This window comes from Mustelus asterias, chromosome 1 (assembly GCF_964213995.1).
Source record: "Mustelus asterias chromosome 1, sMusAst1.hap1.1, whole genome shotgun sequence".
Classification (NCBI taxonomy): Eukaryota; Metazoa; Chordata; class Chondrichthyes; order Carcharhiniformes; family Triakidae; genus Mustelus; species Mustelus asterias.
Window position 1 is genome coordinate 137,361,924 of NC_135801.1, and position 14,914 is coordinate 137,376,837.

At 41.8% G+C, this 14,914-nt stretch overlaps 1 protein-coding gene across 1 annotated transcript in view; it reads left to right on the forward strand.

Annotated features, from left to right (window-relative positions):
- Window positions 1–14,914, forward strand: part of LOC144511175 (potassium/sodium hyperpolarization-activated cyclic nucleotide-gated channel 1-like) — a 299,779-nt gene that overhangs the window by 236,172 nt on the left and 48,693 nt on the right. Inside the window, exon 7 of the mRNA XM_078241277.1 lies at window positions 13,891–14,055. Coding sequence (XP_078097403.1) covers window positions 13,891–14,055 — 165 coding nt within the window. The remainder of the gene's footprint in view (window positions 1–13,890; window positions 14,056–14,914) is intronic.

A 14,914-nucleotide genomic window follows, 5' to 3' on the forward strand; every position in this document is an offset into this window, starting at 1 on the left:
CAGAGATTCCGGAGCTGCGGCAAAACGCTCCCATCTGGGGACCAGGTCCCATGACAGGACGGGCATGTGGACTGTTCCCATTGTAGAGGCTGGTGGAAAAACACACTAAATCTTCCGGCCCAGACCTAACCAGGTGTTTTGTGCAGTATTCCATGGTGAGGTAAGCCTAATGGCACGTTGCCCGCCATCCTGTCCAGACGCCATATTGAAAAGGCGCCCAACTGACCTCACTGTTGTGGAATGAAGATCGATCTCCCGAGAAGGAGTATGGATCTCCAGGAACATTTTGAGGCCTCAAGATGGACTTCCTCTAAGACACCGAATCTGGAAGGTACACCTGTAGATGTTCCCCCAACCAACGGTTGTGGTCTTCCAGGATCCAGGGTTGTCGCAGCCTCCATCCTGAACTCCGAAGGCAGCCCCCAGGCACTGTTCAGGTGAGTCCCGACATTTGCACGCAAGGTTGATGCAGACATGTTTTGCAACCATGTGTTTTTCGGCTGGCGCAGCAGAGAATCAGATGAGGATGGTCAGGCCTTCATCTGCATCCCATTAGTGGAATGCAACTGAGTTTCACACTGGTCTCCAGTGGGCTTCCCAATCTGCCATGGTGAGTCCCAGTGGAAAATCCCACAGGAAGTTCACACCGGCATTGAACTGATTTTTGGGCCTCCCACGGAATTCTCCCATCGCCTGCTCCAGGATTTCAAAGATAGTATTCTCTGGATCACTCTCAACACCACATGCTGGTGAATATAGGAATAGCTCATAAGACTGAGGAAATAATACAGGACTTCAGGCCTCTGGGACATTGGAATGAGTTCTCAAGAAGAGTGACATGTTCAAAGTAGATGGGTCACATCTCAAAAGAGCTGCTCAAATGTCATATGAGGAAATTAAATGGTAATGAGGAGGGAGGATCTAAACTAATTTTACCTGGCAATGAGTGTTCATCCAGCAGAAGGAATTCTTCATTTGCAAGCAATAAAATAAAACAAAAATTTACACCAACAAATAAATTAAAGATAAAGGTTTAATAAAGGAACTTCATTACTCCAACACTTGATGCTATACCCTGAGCCATCCAAGCTCTCCACAATTCCCAGCAGCTTCTTCTTTATACTGAGTCAGCTGGTCAGCTGACCACCGCATCATTTTGTCATTGGTTACATAGTCTACCGGGTCAGCGCACAGCATGTTACCATTGGTCACGTTAGAACAGATCCAATGTTATCATCGGTTACATTCTAACAATGAGCAGCTGGGTGAAACATTAAAGTGATAAAACAATTGCCGGAATTTTCCGTTTGTTCACGCCGACATGATTTTCCAGTCCCACTGCCGGCACACCCCTGCTCTGGGTTTTCTAGAGAAAGCCCCCTTGACAACGGGGGACCAGAGATTCTCACTGCCATCCAATGGTGGGTCGCCTCTGCTGCCATGAACACACGTCAGGAAGCACAGAAAATCCTGCCCAAGGTGTGCAAAGGACTGGGTAACACAAATAATACCACGGTGAAGATCAAAATGGGACAAATAAAGGAGGCTTATGACAAATCTTGCATATTACAGTAGAAAACCAAGCTAACTGCAGGAAGCTCAGTGGAGCTAGTGGCACAGTGGTATTGTCATTGGACTAGTAATACATTTGGGGACCCTGGTTCAAATCCTACCACGGCAGATGGTGAAATTTACATTCAATAATTGGAATTAAATTTTTTAAATGATAATCATGATTGATTGTTGTAAAAAGACATTCAGTTCATTGATGTCCTTTAGGGAAGGAAATCTACCGTCCTTACCTCGTCTGGCCTACATGTTACTCCAGAGCCACAGCAATGTGGTTGACTCCCAAATGGGGATGAGCAATAAATGGTGGTCCAGCCAATGCCACTCATGTCCTGTAAAATGAATTTTAAAAATCTGGGAAAAAAATGTATCAGTGGACAAAAAGAGTGTATGTGAACAGATTTAAGTTAATTAATTACAATTAAATTAATTTTAAGTTGCTGCCCAAGTGCAGATACAAAGTCTGTAAGTTGATGGACGGCACTGCTAACCCTAAACTCCAAGCCAATGTGTTTAACATTAGATTAGTTTGATCATTTTTTTAAAAATAGCACTTGATCTCAACAACTAAGTAGCAGCAGCAGACCTGGTAAGGGGAAAAAAGTGCCTTCAGTTCTGCACATTCACACGATCTACAATCACAAACCATTTTGCTTCTCACTCCTGCGCTCTCTTATTCTTCCTCTCTCTGTCTCTCTTTTCTGTGCTGCACATTCTCACACTGCTTGAAAAAGGAAAGGGAATCAAAATAGAGCAGAAGGAAGTCACTGTCAGCTGTGGCTCATGTAAAGGGTTAATGGTTTTGTTCATTTGACACTGATTTTCAAATTTGCAGATGACTCAAAGCTGGGTGGGAGGGTGAGCTGTGAGGAGGATGCAGAGATCCTTCAAAGTGATTTGGACAAGCTGAGTGAGTGGGCAAATGATTGGCAGATGCAGTATAATTTGGATAAATATGAGGTTATCCACTTTGGCAGCAAAAAAATGGGAAGACAGATGATCTGAATGGCCAAAAATTAGGAGAGGGGAATGTGCAACGAGTTCTGGGTGTCCTTGTACACCAGTCGCTGTATGTAAGCATACAGGTGCTGAGGCGGTAAAGAAGGCAAATGGTATATTGGCCTTCACAGCGAGAAGATTTGAGTACAGGAGCAGGGATGTCTTGCTACAATTGTACAGGGCTTTGGTGAGCGCACACCTAGAATATTGTGTGCAGTTTTGGTCTCCTTATCTGAGGAAGGATGTCCTTGCTATAGAGGGAGTGCAGAGAAGGTTTACCAGACTGATCCCTAGGATGGCAGGACTGATGTATGAAGAGAGATTGAGTCGGTTAGAACTGTATTCGCTGGAGATCAGAAGATGGGGGGGGAGGGTTTCATAGAAACTTATAAAAGTCTGACAAGACTAGATAGGGTGGATGCAAGAAGGATGTTCCCGATGCTTGAGGTATCCAGGACCAGGGGTCACAGTCTAAGAATACAGGATAGACCGTTTAGGACAGTGATTAGGAGAACTTTCTTCACCCAGAGAGTGGTCAGCCGATGGAATCTACGGCCACAGCAAGTAGTTGAGGTCAAAACATTGAATGCTTTCAAGAGACAGTAAGATATAGCATTTGAGGTGAAGTGGATCAAAGAATATAGGGGGGAAGGCAGGACCTGCCATGATCATAATGAATGGCGGAGCAGGCCTGAAGGGCTGAATGGCCTAGTCTTGTTCCCGTTTTCTAAGTTTCTTTGATGTAATTGATGATCTAAGCATGACATTAGGGTCTGATGATCTAGAGGCTCCAAGAGCAAGACACAGAACAGGCTGCTTCCAGAGAACAATATACTGAAGCCGAGTAATATACAATATACTGAGAAACTGAGACCATAGCTTGGTAACCCATGGATGAAGACCTTGGAACAACTCATCTTCACAACAAAGAAGAAATATTACCCTCAGTAGGGGACAGTGAAGCACACACAAGGTCAGCAGCTATTGAACAGCTACTACCCCTCCCACAACCCTTTCGTCATATTGACGCTCCGTGTCAATGATGAGAGTCTTAGAGGTGACAATTTGAAAGGTACTGAACAGCTTTGGGCTTACAGGAGAAACACAAAACACCAGGTCAGTACCCTTTTATAAACAATTGGACCCATAGCTGACGATATCCTTGTGACACAAGGAGTTGAGGAGAACTCAGCGTCTGACAAGTAGGTTTTGAGGAGCTTCAATAATTACTTCAGCCCAAAGAGGAATTTGATCATTGAACAGGCAAGTTTCAACCAAAGGAGCCAAAGACTGGGTGAATCCATTGATTTGTTTGTTGAAACCTTGAATCCGCTGAGCAGTTGTTGTGGCCATGAAGCTAAAAAGCATGAGTTGATTCACAACCACATTATAGTCTGTGTGCTCAACGATGCACTGTTGAACTTTTTGCATACCAAGAAGGACTTAACATTAGAGATAGTCAAACAGTTTGGCAGGCAGGAGGAACAACAACTGCAGAATCAAAATGTTCTGTCCTGACCATCAAGAAACCTGCAAAAAAGCCTGTCAAAACTGCTGAGCTGGTGGGAAGAACCTTGGTGCCTATTCCATCTGGTCCAGATGCAGCGCCAAAAAGCAGCATTGCTGCTAAGACTGCCCAGCAGAGGGAGTCAAATGCTTGCTCTGTGGCAAGTCTGGACATTTTAAACAACATTATACGTAATTGGGGTCCACAGTTCATGATTCTCTCTCTAACCCTAACGTGAGAAGCAATGTACTTACTACGAGGTCTTTGTAAATAGTGTAAATAAACTGTTTTAAGAAAAACTACATATTGATTATCCCTAAATCACTCAGAGTAAGTGAAACCTCATCAAAACAGCGCACTGTCACATATTTTACTCAGAGAGGGGTGAAAATATGGAAGCACCACATGGCAAATTAATGCATTTAACAGGAAGCTGGATAAACACGTGGGGTTGAAAGAATTAGAAATATGCATTGATGGAGTTCGCTGAACAACAGAGGAGGAGGCTTGTGTGAAATATAAACACCAACAGGGACTAGTTGGACAGAACGTCCTGTTTCTGTGCTGAAAATAATTCATAACTGTGTAATTAGTATCTAATATAAACGGGAACACAAAAAACAAGTAAATGTAAAAGGGTAATTGAAGGAAGAATAGGACCAGTTGGGGGCCAAAAAGTATGCATCCTGCTGGAGGGAGAAGCATGGCTGATGTATCGGAAGAGTATTTTGCATCTGTCTTCATTGAAGAAGACAATGCTGCCAGTGTAGCAGTAAATAGGGGATAATAGGAATATTGTATAGGATTATAGGATTAAAACGTTGGTCACCTTCAGTTTAGAAAAATCACCTCGTACAAATGAGATGATCCTAGGTAACAGAGGGATGTAAAGATGGTAAATATGGAGACTCTGTCAAGAATATTCCAATCCTCCTTTGACATAGGAATGGAGCCTAAGGACCAGAGGACTGCAAATGTTCCATCTTTGTTTAAAAATGGAGAAGGATACTGACAACAATAGGCCAGTCAGTTTAACATCAGTGATGGGAAAACTCTTAAGAGACAATAATCTGGGACAACATTAAATGGCATTTGGAAATCCATGGTCTAAAAATTGAAGGACAGCACCGATTTGTTAAAGACAAATCATGTTTGACTAAATTGAATTAGAATTAATGAAAAGAGTTGATGAGGGCAGTGATGTGTATATGAACTTTCAGAACATGTTTCACAAAGAACCACATAATAGAGCTGCTAGCAAAATTGAAGTGTGTGGGATTAGAGGGATGAAGAGAGTGTGGATACAAAATTGACTGTGGAATAAAAAGCAGAGAGTAGTGGTGAATGGAGGAATATATACAGTGGTGTAATCTGTGATTGGTAATAGAACAGTGCTCATTTTTGATATGTGTTAATAATCTGGATTTTGGTATACAACGTTTGCAGATAACATGAAACTCGCAAATGTTATAAACTATGTGGAAGATGTGAAAGACTTTAGGAAGACACAGACGGATTGGTGAAATGGTTTTTGACAAAGTATAAAGGGGGCTGTGAGTCAGTCATCAGAGCTCAGAGATATACAATGATTGGCAAGAGAGTCAGAGCCAAACAACAAAAGGTTTATTTCACAGAACAAGAATTGTTGTTCCTGGAATACACTGCCTGAAAGGGTGGTGGAAGCAGATTCAATGGTACCTTTTGAAAGGGAGCTGGATAAGTACTTGAAGGGAAAACAGGGTCAGTGGGGAAGAGGTAGGGAGTGGGGCAAGCTGAATAGCTCAACGAAATAACGGCCTCAGTCACAATGGCCATAAAGCCTGGCACTATGCGCCGTTACTCAATGATTCCATGACTTGTAATGTGGTCATAAATCAAGGGGATAGATAAAAGATTGTTACTAATAAATATTACAGGGGATTCAGGGGCAATGTATTCATGAAATGAGTGATAAGAATATGGAATACGCAACTGCAAGGAGTTGCTGAAGGAAAATAGTATGGATGAATTCACGGGAAACTGGATGAGCACAGAAAGAAATAGAAGGATATATTGATGGGGTTCCATGAAGTTGGCTGGCTGCAGCATAGACCAGTTGGATGCAATGTCCTCTTTCTGTTCTATGCACTCAATGTAAATCTTCAATTTTGATTGTTGGTCCTCTCCCCTTTACATTATTCACAATGCCTTTACAGCTACTATATTTAGCCACAGTGACAAAATAGGAAATCTATGTATTAAATTAAGATGTAATTGACAGCATTTTGAGGAACAATAACAGGAAAGGAAATAAGTTCAGCTACAGACTTAACTTTGTTCCATATTTTTAGCAAATTGAACTAAGGTTCTTCGCAAGCACTTTTGCACTCAGAGCAGTTGCAGCACAGGTCTGTCTACAGATAAAAAATATTCCATTGCCTTGGGAAATGACACTCAGCATTGTTCTTTCCTGCCAGCTGGAGTTTAGAAAGCACTGCTCAGCTGTTTTAACATGATGCCTCGGGTGCTATGTTGAAACTCAAAGCAGTGGTGTAATCTTTTCCCAGACTCAGAGGATAGAGCTATGGGGAACAGTTAACTCAGATAGAATTCTTACTTCTCAGATGCTGGACTTCCAAAAATTAACTATTTAATAGCTGACTCCATGGCACATGCAACGAAGAGACATGATCAATCAATTCTGTAATTAAATGCAATATCTTAATATCCTTTTTTTTCATTTCTCCATCTGTTTGTTTAAATATTGTTTAATCTCATGTACCCCAAATATATTAAGCCTTTAATCCATAAAGTCAATATTAAAGCCAAGCAGCCTGCAAATGTCAAGCATAAAGTTAAGATGCTGTTCCTTTAGCTTGATGGAAATTGATTGATGTTTATTATGTGAGATTATTAAGGAATATAGAGTAATAATGGGTAAATAGAGTTGAGGTACAGATCAGCCATAATCTAATAGAATGACAGAACGGGGTCAAGTGTCCGATATTCCTATGTTTTTTCCCTCATCTTTTTCTTTGTTCTCTTCCTTTTTAAATGCTGTTCTTCTGTAATATTATCCAGTTCTGATTATGTGTCCCCACTTGTTCTCTCCGTTATATGTCTGATCTGCAGTCCATTTACTATTTTTGTTCTAATTCTGTCCTTAAATCACACCTACACATTTTGAAAGTTGCAGCAAGGGTCTCTAGATGGTAATCAGCCTATGTGACTAGTGGCTGATTCTTTACATCTGAAGAGATATTGCGGCCAATGATGATGTTCCTCCTGACTGCTGTTGCTTGTAGCTACACCTACGAGAAGATAGTGTGTACACTCTGTCTTGCCATCCTCACACATCCATTGTAACTCATCTGCAGTTGTTCTGTGATGTCCAGCATCCAACGACGCCTGGGTCGACTCCCTCTTTCTGCTGTTCTCCACGTTTCATTCCAGAGGAATGAAACGTGGAGAACAGAGCTTTTCAGCTCTGATCAAACTGCACAAATGCTAATAATTTCATTTCTGGATCTCGATTTTCAGAGTTTGTTTTGCTCTTGCTATTTGAAGCATCTCTCCATTGGCCTTATGATCTGTAAATGGATAGTTTAGCGTATGCCTTAGCATTTGCATTTCAAATACATCTATTTTCTTCCACAGATCTTTATTTCTCATTCAGGTTTCTTCATAGAACCATAGAACCATTTAAGGGTAGCATGGAGGTACAGTGGTTAGCACTGCTAGCTCACAACATCAGGGACCCGGGTTTGATTCTGGCTTTGGGTGACTGTCTGGAGTTTTCTCCCCATGTCTGTGTGGACTTCCTCTGGTGCTTCAGTTTCCTCCCATGGTCCAAAGATGTACAGGTTAGGTGGATTAGCCATGCTAAATTGCCCTTGGTGTCCCAAGATGTGTAGGTTAGGGGGATTAGCAGAGTAAATGTGTGGGGTTACAGGGATAGAGCTGGAGGTGGGCCTGAATAAAATGTTGTATTGGAGAGTCGATGTTGCCTCAATGGACTGTATGGACTCCTTCTGTACTGTAGCGATTCTATGATTTCTGAGGAATACAGGGAAATGGATAAAATGCAGCATCTAATGAGTTTCTTTCTTTGTTACAAGCTTGACTATTCTTGGTATTAACACATACTTCATCTTCACAAAATACTTTTGGCTATCTCTATCTTCCTTCTAATTTTGACATCACATCCACCGTCTTCTGAAATAACTTGTCCTAAATAGACAAACTTGGCTACTATTCTAGTGCGACACTATCCACTTCAATCTTCGCTGTAGTTTTTTTTAAGCTGGCATTGTTTTTGTCTTTTTCGTGCTTGTGCTCAAACCATGTTCTAAACTTGTAGGTTGTACTTGATGTATAAAAGTTTGTAGTCCTTCTTCTGATTCTGCAAGTTTAGCACTGTGTCCTCAGTGTGCCAGAGCTTATTATGTTTCTGCCTCCAGATTTACCCCTGGAAGCACAGCTAGTTCTCTGAATATATTGCTCTGTATACAGGTTGAGTAATGCTGATGACAATGCATAGCATTGTCATGCTCCTCTCTTCACCTGAAGCAGGTTTGATTGTCCATCTTCTAGCCTGATGCTCACTATTTGGTCCCAAATCTCATCTTTACTGACAATGTCACCTATATAGTTAATATTAGCTTTTGGTATTAAATACAACCAAACATTTTTCATAATCTATGAAGCATATCTATATATATTATGTGTGTGTTCTTATTTACTTCTAGATATTTATCAGAGATTGTTCTGAGGTTAAATCTTCCATCTCATTCCTACCCCAGGTCAAAGTCCAGGCCTCGTTTCATCATTTTCTGCCTCAAATGCATTATTATTTCCTTCTATTATGATTTTCAAGATCAGTTTAATGAGATGACTCTTTTAGCTTGATTGCACTCCATTGCTTTATGTTTCTAATGTAACTTTACAAATAATGAATGTCTCAAGTCACTTGGAATGTATCCTTTGGTATATATTTGATCTCAAATTTCTGTTATCATTGCTAATTCTGTTTCTCCAAGCACTTTTGGATGTTCTGTTATTCCATCTATGGCTGGAACTTTTCCTGTACTTATCAATTTCAAAGCATTCTTTATCTCTTATATCAATATGTCTGGCCCATCATTTGCCTCCAAATCATAAGGACTCTCTCAACTTGGATCATCACACTTATATATTCTGCCCATCCTTTTGCTCCTGTATCCCTTTCAAACAAGATTTTATCATCTTTGTCTCTTACGCACCCATTAGTTACCCCTTTCTTTCTGTGGCTGGAATTTTCCGGCTGTTCTCGTCGGCAGGATCTTCCCGCTTTCGTGGTGGCAGAGGTGCATTCAACAGGAAAACCCATAGACAATGGCGGGACAAGAAGAACCCGCCACCACCCAGTGGTGGGCCACATTCTCCACTGTGAAACGTGCAGCAGGTTGCACGATAAATTCCACCCATTGTGCCAGACCGGCTTAGATTTTCCAGCACTTTCTGATTTGTGATTTTTTTTCCAGCTCTATTACTTCACCATACATCTCATTATATCACTTCCTTTTAGCCTGCCTTCATGCTTTCTATGTGGGATTTTCCTGCCCTTCCCGCCGGTGAGATCTTCCGCTCCCACCAACAGCACACCCCTGCCACGGGTTCCCCGGTGGCATGGGTCGGATTCAAAAGGGAAATCCTATTGACAGCAATGGGACCAGAAGATCCTGTTGTCAACCAATGGTGGGCTGCCTCCCATTGCCGAGAAACACGGCGGCGCGGGGCGGAGAAACCTGTCCATTATTTTCTTTTCAGTTTCATCATATTCAGATGTACACATCATAATCCTACTGATCTTGACTAAAACCAGTTAGGTCGTCCTAAAACAATGATTATTCCTAAAATCTTCCTCATCTATGGAACCCACTACTACAATGAGCAATGCATTCGCCCACTAATCCACTGGCGAAGCGATAAGCGGTATTTCATTTTATCATCAAAATTATCCTGATTTTTTTCAATTAATTTTCAGGAACCCATTATTCCAAACTAAAGTAGAATTTTGTGTGAGAGTGAGGAAGAATCACAACTTTTGACAATTGTTTCATTAGAACCTTCACTGATTTGAGCCTATTTTTGGCTATGTCAATCTCAGGATGTCTTGCATGCATAAAATTATATTGCACATTAAGTGAAAGTCATCTGCATTTAAATGTAGTCTTGAAAAAATGGGGGGATATGGGAACGGGAGTGTGCCATTCAGCTTCTCAAGTCTATTCCTCCATTTAATTAAGTCATGACTGATTTGCCTCTTAACTTCATTTACTCATCTTTGTGATGTAACCCTTTTCCAACAAAAATCTTCTCCGTCTCAATCTGACAATTAAGTTCATCCAACTTCAACAGTTTTCTGGGGCAGAAAGTTCCAGATTTTCACTGTATTTCTTGTGAAGTGGTGCTTTCTAACGACATCCAAGAATTGACCCACTATATTTTAATTTTATACCCCCATCAACTCATTCAATCTTATTGAACGCCTCATTTAGACCACCTATTAATCTTCAATACACAAGAGAAACCTAGGTCGGGATTTTCCAGCCGTTCCTGCTGGCGGGATCTTCCAGTCCTGCCAAAGCCGATCCCCCACAGCGCATTCCCCAGCAGCATGGCCAGCGAGCATCGCAAATGGCCATTGACTTCAGCGGGACTGGAAGACGCTGCCAGCAGTCAATGACGGGCTGCCTCTGCCACAGGAAAACATGCTGCGTGGGAATTTTGGCCTCTGCCTATGCATCCTGGCCTTGTAATTGAACTTGTTCAGTCCAGTCTAATTCCAGTGATTCTGCACTGTAAAACCCCCAAAGCCAATATATCCTTCCTGAGGTGCAGTGCCCCAAACTGAGCACAGTGCTCTAACTGGAGTCTAATTATAACTTTACATAAATGTAACATTACTTCCGCGCTATATTATTCCAGTCTTCTTGTGATAAAAGCCCAAGTTACACTAATGTTTTAAATTATTCTTTTGAACCTGCTTACTCTCTTTTAATGATTTTTGTCCTTGGACCCCTAACCCTATTTACCCTTCCACAATTTCATTTTCTCACCATTTGTAAACATTCTGAAAAGCTGAGGTTCTAGAACTGATTACCATTCTCTCATCCTGCCAATTTGGTGTCCACACCCATTATCTCTATTTTCTGTCCTCTATCTCCTAACTAATTTCCTAGCCATGTTCAGTATGATGTCTTCAATTCCCACTTTGTGTGCGTAACGTTATTGAATATAAATAGTATCTGTAGACATGCCTTGCCCTACCACATTAATTACCTGCTCTCCAACTGCTTAGCTTTATGGCACAATGCTTAACCCTTTACAAATCCATGCTGCACTCATCCCCATCCCTGGTCAGTTCTGATTAGATGCATACAAAGTCCACTTATTCAAAGCAAAGACAAGAATTATGCTAATTGTTGAGCATGAATTCAGAGATTTTTGTTGTCTGTATTGTCTGCTTGGGCATTGAAAACTTCCATCTCATTACCCCCCACTAATTTAAAGTAAAGATTATTTATTAGTCACAAGTAGGCTTATATTAACACTGCAATGCAGTTACTGTGAAAATCCCCTAATCGCCACACTCCAGCGCCTGTTCGGGTACATTGAGGGAGAGTTTAGCAAGGCCAATGCATTTAACTAGCACGTCTTTCAGACTGTGGGAGGAAACCGGAGCACTCAAAGAAAACCCATGCAGACACAGGGAGAGCATGCAGAATCCGCACAGGCAGTGATCCAAGCCTGGAATCAAACCCAGGTCCCTGGCTCTATGAGGCAGCAGTACTAACCACTGTGCCACCATGCCGCTTCAGCAGCAGGTCAGCAGTCAAAAGCTGTAGAATGTTGATGTACATTCATGAATAGCAAGTATAGAATGCTTGCTACCATTTACTTCCCGTACTTTGCATAGTTAAAATAATTCTTCCAGCTTCCAAATATCTAGTTGTCTTTCTGTACAATTACACAACATCTGTTCTCTGCAATTGCATGGCTTAAGTGATCTTGATTGCAACCAACTAAAGAAAGAAAGAGCTTGTATTTATGTGGAACCTTTCATGACCTGAGGGTGTCCCAAAGCACTCTGCAGCCAATTTAAGTACATTGGAAATGTAGTCACTGTTATAATGTGGGGAAAGGCAGCAAGCAGCCAGATGGTACACAGCAAGTCCCACAAATAACAGTGAGATAATAACTAGATATTCTGTTTTAGTGACGTTAGTTGAGGGATACATGTAGGCCAGAACTTCCCTGCTCTTTGAATAGTGTCATGGGATAATTTACATTCAGCTAAGAGAAAGGAAGGAGCATCACTCAGAGAAATGTAAGTGTGTGCAGTTAGTCAATATTGTACCCAAATAACATTGAAATAATTTCACCAAATTATTATTAATTTTCCATTTAATTCCCCATTTTCCCACCTATTCTGAGACAGGTGTCATGTATTAGATGACACTTGCATGGGCATTGCAGCTTTTGCTACTTCATTTGAACTTTGAGGCATTACAGCTCGGTTACAACATACACAAACTGATGGGCATGTGTATTTTTCAACAAGAGCTTTGTTCAAAATTAGGGGCAAAATTTTACCATTTGCCAGTGGGGGTAAAATTCCCTGGGTTGCCCTCCTGTGCCTTCTGGCCCAACCCTGATCTGTACTCAATTCTACGTGGGCGCAGTGAGGCTTATTGCCCATCTAAAGGTGACTCAGACCAATTTTGAGGCTAAATGGAGGGGATCGAAGGCAGCAGGGAAGCTGAGTGGGTCACCCTGTTTATGTCTCACATAGAAGGGGGGAGCACTCCCACAAGTTCCCTTTTTCCAGATTGTGTACAATGTTGCCCTAACTTTACCCACTGTGAGTTCTCCCGTCTACCCTCTTACTGGGGGCGAGGGGAGGGGATGTGGGGGGAGGGGGGGCGGGGGGGAGCAGGGGGGGGCAGGGGGGAGCAGGGGGGTGCGGGGGTGAGTGGGGGGAGGGGGGGGGTTGGGGGGGCGTGGGGGTGGGGGGGTAGTTCCAGGATTCAGACCCAGTGATAGTGAAGGAACAGCGATATAGTCCCAAGGCAGGATGGTGAGTGACTAGGAGGGGAACTTTCCAGGTGCTGGTGTTCCCTGGTATCTGCTGTCCTTGTCCTTCTAGATGGCATGCGACACTGAGATCAATTATAGCAATTCCTCGTCTCCCTAGTTGCAGTTAGGTAACCATTGTCATGAAACAGTTGAAATTTACAGGTAGCAAAAACCCAATGCCTATTCAGAAAGAAACATTTTCTGTCAACAATTAGTCCACCAGTGGACCCCCATTCCAAAAAAGAAATTATTGGGACAAATAACAACCTCCAGGTAAATTTGTTGCATTGATGTTTGACTTGATTTGACTTATTGTCACATGTACTGGGATACAGTGAAACGTATTGTTTCTTGCGTGCTATGCAGGCAAAGCATATCGTTCATGAAGTAAATAAGGGGGAAGAAAAGGATAGGGTGCAGAATGTAGAGCTGCAGTTACAGATAGTGTGAAGAGAAAGATCAGCTTAATATATGATAGGACCATTCAAAAGTCTGAAGAGAATTCAAAAGAGCATTATTAGACAGTTTAAAAGACTTATAATTCAGTTTAAGAAGCGCAGAACAGGAGTAAAAGATGAAATTAGATGGTATGCTGGGGACCGCTTGCAAGAAGTCACCTCGTTTCGGCGCCATCTTTTTAAAAAATAATCTGTTGGTGCTCCCGACCGATTTGATCTATGTCACTGAATTTTTATTTCCTGTCTGTCCTTCTTCAGAAATATGCTTACTAACCAAAGGACGGCGCACTGCCAGCGTGAAAGCTGACACCTACTGTCGACTCTACTCACTCTCTGTGGACCATTTCAACGAAGTGTTGGAGCAATACCCAATGATGCGGAGAGCATTTGAAACTGTGGCAATTGACAGACTGAACAGAATTGGTATGTTCAATGACTTTGTGCAGCTATTGCACCAGCAGGAACTGTAGGTAAACTGTTAAATTTCTACAATGTGCAAATGAGTCGCTTAGAAGCAGGAACAATGGTAACAACGGCTAAATGTGTTTTTTTCCTTTGTGCCGGGTGCCAATTTTATATTTCATATTCAGCATCCACCATGTTTTTGAAATGGATAATTACTTTGCTGTTTAGTTCTATGCATCATGGTAAAGAAAGATTTTTGAAGGCGTTTTTATTCCTTAGAAATGCATAACTGTCGAAAATCTCTGTCCTCATTAGCAGCTGGGAATCTCCGGTGCTTCTGGAAGTGAATGGAATTTTGGCTGGGACGTCAAATTCTCTGTTCTTACTTGCAGCAGGGTGGCCACGGACGGGATCGGAGAATCCTGCCCAAAATCTCTTTTTCTCTTTTTTTTTGTTTTAACTTTGCACCTTCCCCTGAGCTTGAAAGCTCGAAAAAAGCCTCAGTTGTTCATTGAGTAGCTCCGCCCTTTGCTTTCCTGTTGCACAGAGGAGAAGGATGTTCTGCGCCATTCCATAGGGGCTGTGAAGATTGGAGTGGTGGGGGTTTTACTGTTTAATACTTCGATGTCTGCTCTAATGCAGAGCAACTCCATTTACACAGTCACTGCCACTAGTCATATGATAGTTGACCAACTTCTAAAGCATTCCCCTATTTCTGCTATAATTGATGACAAACCAATAAATTAATAATCTAAGTTGCCACTCTTTCTCCAAGTTTGCAAATCATTCAAAAGCCTAACTTTTAGTTTTTGACATTTGTTTCCTCAGGTATTTTCATTCATATCTCACCCTACTATTCTTTCACTTATGTGTTCCT